The 12279-nt window shown below is 47.1% G+C and overlaps 1 protein-coding gene across 1 annotated transcript; it reads right to left on the bottom strand.

Annotated features, from left to right (window-relative positions):
• Nucleotides 1–4323: 4323 nt before the first annotated feature.
• Nucleotides 4324–6973, bottom strand: RPL37A (ribosomal protein L37a). Its single transcript, XM_036320366.1, has 4 exons — nucleotides 6813–6973; nucleotides 6318–6446; nucleotides 5706–5788; nucleotides 4324–4447 (listed from the first exon to the last, which is right to left on the bottom strand). Exons 1-4 carry the CDS (start codon nucleotides 6813–6815, stop codon nucleotides 4384–4386), a joined length of 279 nt encoding a protein of 92 aa, XP_036176259.1. The 5' UTR covers nucleotides 6816–6973; the 3' UTR covers nucleotides 4324–4383.
• Nucleotides 6974–12279: the final 5306 nt, after the last annotated feature.

The following is a 12279-nucleotide window of genomic DNA, read 5'->3' as shown; positions in this document are numbered from 1 at the left end:
CAAGAACTGCCCCCTGGTGGTACAGTGTGCTCCCACAGGGGGAGCGCCGCTCAGTCAGAAGCTGGCTCACAGCTGGTGAACACAGTGGAGGTGGCGGGAGCCTCTCCCGCCTCCATGGCAGTCAGACATCCCCTGAGGGCTCCCAGACTGCAAGAGGGCACAGGCTGGGCTCAGGGACCCCCAGTGCATGAATTTTCATGCACTGGGCCTCTGGTATGTGTGTGTGTGTGTGTATATATATATATATATATATATGCCTAAGCGAATGTTACGACCAGATGACCGGATGACCAGCTGGTAGCTATGACACACACTGACCACCAGGGGGAAGACGCTCAATGCAGGAGCTGCCCCCTGGTGGTCAGTGTGCTCCCACAGTCAACCTCTCACGGTCCCTCCCTCCAGCTGGCCTGCCCCAATTGACCCCTTGGCTCCAATCGCCGGCCAGGTTGAGGGACCCCAACCGTGCATGAATTCGTGTACCGGGCCTCTAGTATGTTAATAATGATACATACATACACATGTGTATGCTTAATCTACTGTTACTATGTACTATTTGTTCTACTAGTTCTTTTTCCATCCCTTCTGATTGAGTGCTTTTCAATTCTATTTCCACTCTATTAATACATTATTTTCTATTCTTTTAGTGACTATCAGAGATTACAATATATATTTGATTAGTTTTACCTCTTCCTGAACAATTCAAGAATCTTATAACATTTTAACACTATTTACCATCTTTACTGACAAACAGTGGTGGGCAAAAGTAGGTTTACAGTTGTGAGTACACGGAAGTGTTTATTCTTATATTACTATCGCATATTTATATTACAACTGTAAACCTACTTTTGCCCATCTCTGTATATGCTGTTGTGATACATTTTATTTTTAATATTTTTTAAATTAAGTTCAGAGAGGAAGGGGAGAGATAGAAACATCAATGATTAGAATCATTGATCTGCTGCCTCCTGCACACCCCCTACTGGGCATTGAGTCCACAACCCTGGCATGTGCCCTTGACTGGAATTAAACCCGGGACCATTCAGTCCACAGGCTGACACTCTATCCACTGAGCCGAACCAGCTAGGGCGTAATACATTTTAATATTACCCCAACACTTATTGCCATTATTTATAGTCTACATTCACTTGTATTTCCGTATTTCCCCTTGTTGTTGACTTTCCTCCCTTCCCTGCATCTCTGCATCTCCTCCTCAGATTATTTACTTTCTGTCCAATGGGTGGGTCTATGGTGATAAATCTTGTTTTAATTCTTATTTCACCTTCATATTGGTGGAATGTCCGTGTACAGAATTTTAAGAACTTTGACTTCGAAGATATAAACCTATTGTTTTGTAGAATCTATTCTTAACAAGTCGACTGTCTTAGTGCTGCTCATTTTTTTTCCTACCAGTTGCTTTTCAGATACTCCTTTTGTGTTTGGTCTTCATACTATGATATTCTTAGGCTTACAGGGATTCTTGATTCTGTGGCTTGGTATTTTTTATTGGCTTTGGAAAATTTTGAGCCATTATCATCCCTCCTCTCTCCTCTGGAACTCCACTTACACATTATTAGAACTCTTCATTGCATCTACCCTGTCTCTTATACTGAATTCATTCCTTCCCATTATTTATTGGGCTTCTGAATTTTTTTTTTTATTTTTCTAGTCACTGATACTCTCTTAATCTGCATCTAAGCAGGAACCAGGGTAACTGCATATAGAGGCAAACATTCATGGACTCTCAGGGTACTTCCACTAACACTCAACTAGCCACCTCTGTGTTTGACTCAGCCCAATTTATAAATTCCTAGAATAATTTGCTTGACCAGTTACAGTAGTTGAATCACGTGACCATCCTTTCATGGCCAAGCAAAAGGAAGGGATCCTGTTATTGGTAACCCCACCATAACCAAATAGAATGGAGAGAAGTTGTGCAAAGGAAGAGAACTGGAGAGACAAAAATGTCTTACTACAGGACACAAGGGAGGAATAATAGATGAGATAGAATAGGAAAAAACATGCAGAATATGATTTCTGCTTTAGCAATGTCAAAACAGGTTACTATGAAACATCTGGTTTGTTCAGGGTCCTGGCAGAAAACAGATAGGACACTCAAATGGGGTAATTAAGGACGCTGAATTAAGGGACTAAGGTCAAGTGTCAAGTTAAGGGTAATCAATATCAGATGAAGTCTGACAGGATTAGTAACAGCGGGAAGCCATTACCATCCTAGGCCTACAGGAGTAAAGGGAGGGAGTAGTTACTAAATCTGAGTAGCTATAGATACAGGAAAGAGCCGCCTCACAGTTCTATTCTTTCGTAGAATAGTCTATCTGCAGCAAGGCTGCAAGGATAAGCAGGAGAAATAAACATCACAACTCCACTTCCTTCCCATCTGCCAAGTCTTCTACTGGTGCCTTCCAATTACAGAAACTAACCGGAAGCCAGAGAACAAGAGAACCATTGCTACAGCCCATACAGGGCAGGGAATCTCCTGGAGCACAGAGCTGGATGCTAAAGGTGATGTCTGGAGACTCCCTTTTCTGGGTATTGGTTCAGTGGCATAAAGAACCCAAATGACCCTGTCCAGGTAGCTCAGTTGTTTGGAGGGTCATCCCAGTGCCCCAAGATTTTGAGTTTGGTCCCTAGTCAGGACACATGCAGGGGTTAATCAATAAATGCATGGGTGGGTGGAGCAGCAGGTCAATGTTTCTCTTCTCTCAAATCAATAAAATTAAATTTTATAAAAGAGCCTAAAATGATCTCATGGTTTCAATTTAAATATAACCAAGGTTGTGTTCCCTGAAGAAACACTGCATCCTTCTCCAAACTCACCTGCCTCAAGGTCACATGCAAGGGAAGCAAGAATGCCTTCAATGAGTCAATTGGGATAATGATAATTCTCAGTGGTGAGTCCACTTCCATCTCAATTGGTTAACCCATGAATCCTGGCTATGATGAAGAAAGCACCAAGTACTGATAGGATTAAGGCATATAATGTATCTTGTAGGATATGCATAACCTCATAGTGAGTTAACAGCTCCCAGCTGATCCAACCGTTAGCAAATATTAAGTCTAGTAAGCAAGCTATGGCTAGATGATGGAGCACACATGGTAAAAAAATTTTGAGTGTGAGCTAATTGCTGCAATTCCTTCACTTGTCAGTCTATACTGTGATATCACAGGATTGGGCAAGATATGTTTTAAGGCCCCGAGTGACAATATTGGCAGATATCCTCTAGGCAAGCCAGTCCACACCCACAAGTCATGGCTATCCTTAAGACAAACTGCTTTCCTTTGCATGATGGAAGGAATCTGATGTAATCTCTTGGCTAAATGGTACCTATAAGAAATGGTGTCATATCAGAGCTTACCACTGGTCTCTCTGCAGTTTGCCACTCTGCAGAGGCAAGAGCCAGGTCATCCTGAATACGAGGAGGTCCACTTTTAATCTCATGCACAGGCTCAATCTCTGCAGTTGTGAATAGTTTTACTCATGGGCCTATTATAGTGGCTGGGTAAGATAGCTGACACCCACTGAATGGGTTATCTTATCTGGTTAGGGACAGCAGCATCCAACATATGCTTTCTGGGGGACATCAATTCTGTACTCATTCTAAGAATTCAACCCACCTATTTCTGCAACATCCTTGTCAGAATGTTTATTGTTCTTTCCACTAGTTGGCTAACCCATTAACCATTGCCCACAAATGATCAAACCAATCAATCCATCAAGCCTTCCCTCTCTTCATGGTCTAATAAGCTTGGCACAGCACAGAGTGTTACTTTGATAGTCTATGCCCACAGTCAGTGCTGAATGAAGGGATAAATCTATGCATAGGCCTTACAGAGCATTTAGGAGGTGGAATAAACAAAGGTGAAGAAAGGTTAATCATAATCTTAACCATTCACAACTTTGAAAAACCTACAAGCAAATTTTTCTTTATTAGTGTGACCATCTACAGCAAATTGAGTAACTCATTCCTGGGAATCCTTGTGTGCAAACTGAAAAGTGAAGAATATGTGTGATTTGCAAAATATGTTGTGAAACTCGAATTGTTTCCCTGTTTTCTGAAGATGCTGATACAATGGTCAGACAAAACACCAAAAGAGGAAGTATGTGTCTGTCCATCATACCTTTAAAAAGATTTAAAATAAAAACTTAACAGTGACTTAAAAGGCTTATATTCTTATGTTATATATCACTGACTGCTGAAAAATTAGATGGGTTTTAATTTCCAAGTCTTTTTTTTTTGAGAAAGCAAAATTAATACAATGTAAACCAGAATGTCGAATTAATAAAATGAACAACCAAAGAAATTTTGTTATATAAATTAACCCATTTATTATAGGCTCGCAATGTTTCAAACTGTGGAGCTTCTACTGGTCTTTCAATTCCTTCAGTCTTCTGATGGCTGACTTTACTGTGACGGCAGAAGTGGTGCTGGAAAGAAAAACAAATTTGGTACCACCATAATGAACTATGTTAACATGTGAAATGGCGAATGAGACATGTTACTGAAAACTGCCTCATTTTTACAGTACAATCTTGATGGCATCCTTTAAGAGTCATGTCTCCAGGCTCTTGTAGAATGAGACAGGCAACGGAGCATAAAAAGATTAACACAGAAGAATGATTGCAAGAGACCGACCTAAACTTATTAAAATGGCACAATAAATAAGAGGTATCAAGAAAATGTTTGCCCTAACTGGTTTTCTCAGTGGTTAGAGCTTCAGCCAGTGGACTGAAGGGTGGCAGGTTCAATTTTGGTCAAGGCCCGTGCAGGAGGCAACCAATTGATATGTCTCTCTCACGATATGTTTCTCTCTCTGAAAATTAATGGAGAAATATCTTCAGGTGAAGATTAAAAACAAAACAAGAAAGAAAACAAACTAAATTTAGAGCAAGCTAAATTTACATTTTGGAAAGACAGCTGTTAAAAACACACACCCCACCCCATATCACAGGTACATGAATGCTGATTCATTTTACTAACACAACCAAAAACACACCCCTCTCCCTTCTGCCCTCATAAAACCCCACAAGGCGCTTATAGGTATATATCCGTTATAATTATCTCTACATTTTCCAATTTTACAGCACTTCGATTTTAAACTTAAAAATTCAATTTTCAACCACACTAGCCAAATCATTTTATATAGAGGCGGCTAGTATATTGGACAGCGCAAGTGAGACAGTGGCTAAAGAACACCTCAGCCTTCAGGGTCAGCAAAAAATTCCAAGTTTAGACCCCTTCAGAGTCAGCCAAGAAATGAATCAACTTAAGAGCCCACGCAATCAAACAGAGTTCATCTTAGCAGTATCACCTGGCCCTTGTCAGGATCACAAGGCCAACGGACACAAAGGGGGGGTGGTCCAGACGCCCTCAAGTTCCCATACACAGTAATGAGGTAAGTGACCCCTTAGGAGTCCCACTAACGGACCTGGTACAATATGATAGTGCTCCTAACAATCACCCTGAGGGCTTTAAAATCAAATGTGCCAGATTGGACTCTTTTCTCGAGTTTTCCTTCTATTCTTTAAATAACTCAAAGCAAACCACAACTCAAGAGTCCTGGGAAAACACACAAAAACATCCTTACTTTCTCTCAGTCTTGCCAAGAGTTAAAACCAGCCCACAGCGTTCAGCTGGGACTATGACTGGCCCACACTTGCATAGACCACAAGCAAAGGGACTCACTTGTAGGTCCAGGCACCACCAGCGACGGTTTTCATGCAGGAACCACAGTGCCAGATCCCCACGGCTCGCCTCTTCATCTTGGTCTGTAACAGACAACCAATTTTCCCTGTGAGCCAAATAAAACGTTTCTCTTACCAACACCCAGGGGCCTAACTTACACTGGAAAACGGAAGTTGTGTGTTTAGGGGGATACGTGTTTCCAATACCTGTACGTTCCCTCATGCAAAACGTGCATCCATCATGGTGACACTGCCAGATGCGAACCACCCCCAACAAGGGCTGCTGTCACCAAGGACTTGTGCAGACATGAAAACATTAAATGAAAACCTCTACAACTGCAGTTGACGAGACCAACGGAACCACTTCCACAAAGCAGGTTTGGCTCAGGCTGGGACTGTCACAATTTTTTACCCTGTAGTCCCCAAGTGGTTTACTCTAAGTGGAAAACGCGTTACAAACTGTGTATTAGCAACAATGCTCGACCATCTTACGACTGGTCACCCACAGTGTGCACAGCTCTCCCTGTTCAGCAACCGGGAACCAGGGTGTATCGACCTCGGGCCGCACTGGGAAGGCCGCCTTCGCTCCCTCCCCCCGCCGGGAACATCGTACTTTGCCACAGAAGGAGCAGGTGTACTTGGCGTGCTGGCTGATTTCAATTTTCTTCACCATTTTCCTGAGGGAGGCGCCATAACGGGTCCCGTATTTACCGACGATTCCGACCTTCTTGGTGCGTTTGGCCTATTAAGAAACCTGCGATATTAAGACCCAGGAATGGAAAGCCTGCCCTTCCTCCCCCAGGTCCCTGCCCCTCCGAAACCGTTCCTCCACCCAGCCAGCCCTGCCTGTGACCTGGCTCCCCCTGCTCCACCCCGGGGCAGCCGGGGCCCAGGGTGAGCCGGGCACTGCGAGGGCTCCCCCCGTACCCGGCCCGGACCAGCCGCCCCGCCCCTCCGCCGCAGCTGGCGTCCGAGAGGAACGGCGTGGCTACAGCGGCCGAGGACACAGGGCAGGGCAGGCGAGCAGAGGTGAGTTAGGGAGAAGATACCGACAGAAGAACAGATGCGGGTGGATAGACACCGAGGCCTCACCGGGACCAACACTCACCATGTCGCCGCGAACCAGGTCGGACGCCGAGAGGAAGGAGCGCAGTGCGCAGGCGCGGTTTTAGGCAGAGGAACGGAAGTGGTGCGGGTGAGGCCCAGCTAGGACCTGAGCTCTATGGTCCGGAGGACTCCTCGAACGCGCGGCCTCCCGGGAAGTGTGGCAAGAAGTCTTTCATCCCGTTTTCGGTGATTCGCAAACTGTGGCGCATATCCACATTATCTTACACCTCGACAATCCCGCAATGCAGAGCCATTTCCTCCATTTTATGGACAAGGAAAGTTTTAAGCGATTTGCTCACTGGCTCGTGGATTAGAGAAGTGCTTAAATCTTATGACTCCAAATCGCATTTTTTTCTACATCCTATCGCCTAAAAGCAGCAGGCCCTGCAGGAGGCTGGCACAGTGGTGACTAAAAACCAAGACTCCACTCCAGTGTACCATACTAATGTAAGATGTTAATAACACGAGAACGGGGCTGGAGTATCTCCTCAGATTTTCTATAAATCAAAAACTCTTCTGAAACATAAAATCTATTTATAAAAACAAAACAAACGAACAAAAAACACACACAACCACCCCGGGTCGCTGCAAGTCAGTTCCACGGCGGCAGGGCCTATGTGTCCACCTCTGCACCCCAGGACTGAGCAGGGAGCCTGGCATGTCTGTGGTAACGGGTACCTGCTGAATGGGGAAATGGGGTCTTGCATGGTATGATAGTGAGGTTTATAAGGGTTTAATTTGTCCGGGTCAACCCACTTACATCAGAACTAAAAAAGGCTTTAGAGATAATTAACCCATACTGGAAATTGAGGCCCATGGGGGTCAAAATGACTTGCCCAAGGTCACACAGCTAATAAATGACTTACAGACCAGTCCTCTTCTGCTAGATCACATGATTCAAGCTTTTCCTCAGCTGCAAAGTGAGTATTCCATACCCCTCGTAAGGTTCTTTGGAGGATGAAATAACTTTTATGAAGTGCCTAGTGGGCATTTCTAAATGATGGTTATTATTGTTAAGGTGATGATAAAACTTGATTTCAATATCTCCTGCTTATTCAATGCTATTTCCTCTTCTGCCATACTCAGGAGATTACAACAGATTTGCTTCTACTTTCCCTTAAAAATATGCCCATTACTTCTCTCCTTAATTTCTTTACCTTTAACAAAATAAACCTATTAGTCACAGCTACCTGATGTCTTCCAAGGGAGCAGGATGTGCCTAAGTTCTCTCAGTGCCCTCACAGGCTTCACCCTTTTCCTCTTTAGGGTGAAGCATAGCAAAGGGCCCAGGAGCAAGTCCCTCCTTCTCCAGTAGAGAACACACTGCAATTGGGGGATGATTTCTGGAAACCTCTCCACCAAAACGATGCCCTGCTCTCAGAAAACTATAAATTTAAAAAAATGTATTCACATCAGTGCAAAACCAGACTCATAGCAGGAGTGTTAAAACATGAGCACTCTAAAGTTTAGCCTGTGCCTCCAGGTCAAGCAGTGAGCTCACCTGCCCTGGGTGAGTGGGTGAGCAAGGCCAGCCTCACATGCTCTCCTGGGCTGGCTCTAGAGCAGGGGTGGGCAAACTTTTTGACTCGAGGGCCACAATGGGTTCTTAAACTGGACCAGAGGGCCGGAACAAAAGCATGGATGGAGTGTTTGTGTTCACTAATATAAATTCAAAGTAAACATCATTACATAAAAGGTTATTGTTTTTTTTTTTTTTTTTAGTTTTATTCATTTCAAACGGGCCGGATCCGGCCCACGGGCCGTAGTTTGCCCATGGCTGCTCTAGAGTCTAGTTAAGATCATCATGTAGAACGTTTACCATCGCCTCACCGCCGCCCCTTGCATGAGTAAGAATGCAATAGAATGGCTGAAAACGAGACACTCCATAATAGGAGGAAATTGTTCATGTTCAGAGCAATTTTGTCAAAACTGAACAATTCTTTTTAAATAGCAAGCCTGAGGATGTACAAATAGCACTCTCATGCAATCAGTTCTCAGTGGCTTCAGAGAATTGTGCCTCTCATAAAACCTCAATTTGTCTTATCTGTTGGCTAATAAATCTCTGTCCCCATCAGGGGACCATCAGGTGTACAGATTGTTAACTGTAACGCATATCCATAAAAGTCTCAGTAAAAATCTCTGGTGAATCACCCTGTTCCTTAGAAGCACTCAAAATTCACTTTCACCTTCAGGAAAATAAATAAAAGACACTTCCAGAGAACAATTCTTTAAGCTGTCGAGTCAATCAGTTCTCTTGGGGACATATGGAACGTTTTATCCATCAGAGAAATCTGAGGATCAAGTATCATCCCAAACTCATCTCATGCTGGATTCAGAAATGGTTTATCTGGAGACCCAGGCTCCGTGTTGTTCCTTCCCTTCCTGCCTGAAGAACTCTTGCTTGCCCTTCACTGAAGTGTCTGGTGGCCACCAACATGAGCAGAGTCTGTACATAATCGTTAAGAACCTGTGGTCCAAGCTCTGCAGGGAAAGGCCGACTCAGTCAGAAGGGGCCAAAGCTTGCCAAGGCCGAGACACTGAGAAGGATCCAGTGTCTGAAATGCATTCAGTGCAGCGGTTCTTTCCTTTCATCTCTCCACAGATTCACTATAAATGTATTCTAGTTGTTGTTGTTTTAATGGAGGTTTCACAGAGCACTGACACAGGCAACACATCCATCAGGAATGGAGTTACTCTGCAACCCTTAAAAGAGGTCAGATAGATCAATATGAAACAACAAGAGGCCCGGTGCACAGATGCGTGCGCTGGTGGGGTCCCTCGGCCTGGCCTGTGGGGATCAGTGGATCTCCATGCCGCCACAGCCCGGCCTTACCCGCCAGCTCGTCAGGCTCCAGCCTGCTGTCCGTGTCAATCCTGCACAGCACAAAGTAGTGCACAAAGTGGCAGGCGGCCAGGAAGACGCTCGAGCCCTGGCTGGGCACTGTGCCACTCCCGCTAATTCGGCCCACTGCGCCTGCCACCACCACTGCTGGGGGTGCAGGGGAAGTGCGCTCCTGCTGTAGGAGTGCACTGACCACCAGGGGGTAGCTACTGTGTTGAACGTCTACCCCCTGGTGGTCAGTGTGCGTCATAGCTACCAGCCGGTCATCGGGTCACTTAGGCTTTTATATATATATATACTAGAGGCTTGGTGCACAAAAATTTGTGCACTCGGGGGGGTGGGGGTAGGGGGTGTCCCTCAGCCCGGCCCGTGCCCTCTAGCTGTCTGGGACCCCTCAGGGGATGACCACTTGCTGGCTTAGGCCCGCTCCCCAGGGGATTGAGCCTAAGATGGCAATCAGACATCCCTCTGGCAGCCCGGCAGTCCTCAGGGGATGTCCACTTGCCAGCGGAGAGCAGGCCTAAACTGCAGTCGGACATCCTTAGCGCTGCAGAGGAGGCAGGAGAGGCTCCTACCACCACCGCTGTACTGGCAGCCATCAGCCTGGCTTGTGGCTGAGCAGAGCTCCTCCCATGTGAGAGCGCCCTGACCACCAGAGGGCAGCTCCTGCATTGAGCATCTGCCCCCTGGTGGTCAGTGTGTGTCATAGTGACCAGCCATTCCCAGTCCTTCTGCTGTTAGGGTCAGTTTGCATATTACCCTTTTACTATATAGGACAGAGGCCTGGTGCACCGGTGGAGGCCCGCTGGTTTGCCCTGAAGGGTGTCCTGGATCAGGGTGGGGGTCCCACTTGGGTGCCTGGCCAGCCTGGATGAGGGGATGATGGCTGTTTCCAGTTGGTCACACCCTCTTCAGGGTGGGGGTCACCACTGGGGTGCCTGGCCAGTCTGGGTGAGGAGCTGATGGCTGTTTTCAGGCTGGCGGGTGACTGAAGCTCACAGTCTCTCCTTTTTTTCTTTTTTCTTTTTTTTTATTCTGGGATTTATTTACCTTCTATGGCTGTCACTGGAACTGAGAGCCGGCTTTAGCTCTGAGGCTCAGCTCCAGCTCTGAGACCTCGGCTGCTGAAAGCAGGTATCTGGTTTTGTTTGGCTTCTATAATTGAAACACTGTTGCAATTCCAGCTCTGAGGCCCAGCTGGCTGAAAGCAGGTTTCTGGGGTTTGTTTAGCTTCTATATTTGCAACATTGTTTCTTAGACTGCAGCTCAGAGGCCGGCAGCAGCAGGCGGGGAACCTTGGCTTCCTCCATCACTGGAGCAAGCAAGCCTCCTGTTCACTTCAGCTGCCTGGCTGCCAGCCACCATCTTGGTTGGCAGTTAATTTGCATATCACCCTGATTAGCCAATGTGAAGGGTAGTGAAGTTACAGTTAATTACCATGTTTCTCTATTATTAGACTAGAGGCCCGGTGCACAAAAATTTGTGCACTTGGGGGGGAGAGAGGGTCCCTCAGCTTGGCCTGTGCCCTCTCGCAGTCTGGGACCCCTCGGGAGATAACGACCTGCTGGCTTAGGCCTGCTCCCGGGTGGCAGAGGGCAGGCCCAATCCCTAGGTGCAGCCCCTGGTCGGGCTCAGAGCAGGGCTGATTGGGGAGTTGGGGCACCGCCCCCTGTCATGCACAGAGCAGGGCGGATTGGGAGGTTGCGATGCCACCCTCAGTCACGCTCAGGGTAGGGCCAATTGGGGGGTTGGGGCACCGCCCCGTCATACTCAAGGCAGGGCCGATGGGTAGGTTATGGCTCTACCCTGTCACACACAGAGCAGGGCCCGTGGGGGGTGGTTGGGCGTCGCCCTCTATCACCCACAGAGCAGGGCCGATCAGGGGGTTGGGGCATCACCACTGTCACCCATAGAGCCGCAGGGTGATCAGGAGGTTGGGGAGCTCCCCCCTATCAGGCACAGAGCAGGGCTGATCAGGGGGTTGGGGCACCTTCCCCTGTCACAAACAGAGCAGGGCGGATAGGGAGGTTGTGGCCCCGCCCTTGTCACACACAGAGCCACAGGGCGATCAAGGGGTTTGGGTGCTGCCCCCTGTCATGCTGATCCCGGTGCCGGGAGGCATATTACCCTTTTACTATATACGATAGAGGCCTGGTGCACGGGTGGGGGCCGGCTGGTTTGCCCTGAAGGGTGTCCTGGCTCAGGGTGGGGGTCCCCACTGGGGTGCCTGGCCAGTGTGGGTGAGGGGCTGAGGGCTGTTTTCAGGCTGGGTAACTGAAGCTCTCAACCGCTCCTTTTTTTCTTTTTATTATGGGCCAGCTTTAGCTCTGAGGCTTGGCTCCAGCTCTTAGGCCACTGTTTCAACTCCAGCTCTGAGATCCCGGCTGGCTGAAAGCAGGTTTCTGGGGTTTTGTTTAGCTTCTATATTTGTAACAATGTTTCAAACTGCAAGCTCAGAGGCCAGCAGCGGCAGGCGGGGAATGTTGGAGTCCTCCGTCACTGAAGCAAGCAAGCCTCATGTTCACTTCAAGCTGCCTGGCTGCTGGCTGCCATTTTGGCTGGCAGTTAATTTGCATATCACCCTGATTAGCCAATGGGAAGGGTAGCGGAGGTACAGCTATTTACC

This window comes from Myotis myotis, unplaced genomic scaffold, assembly GCF_014108235.1.
Source record: "Myotis myotis isolate mMyoMyo1 unplaced genomic scaffold, mMyoMyo1.p scaffold_m19_p_8, whole genome shotgun sequence".
Lineage (NCBI taxonomy): Eukaryota > Metazoa > Chordata > Mammalia > Chiroptera > Vespertilionidae > Myotis > Myotis myotis.
Note: the sequence above shows the minus strand (reverse complement) of the source record. Positions and strands in the feature narration are given on the sequence as shown.

Coding starts and splice junctions, on each gene's coding strand:
- RPL37A (XM_036320366.1), bottom strand. Junction 5,789..6,317: donor CCTGCTCCTTCTGTGGCAAA/GTACGATGTTCC, acceptor TGTCTGTTACAG/ACCAAGATGAAGAGGCGAGC. Junction 4,448..5,705: donor GGTGGTGCCTGGACCTACAA/GTGAGTCCCTTT, acceptor TTTTCTTTCCAG/CACCACTTCTGCCGTCACAG.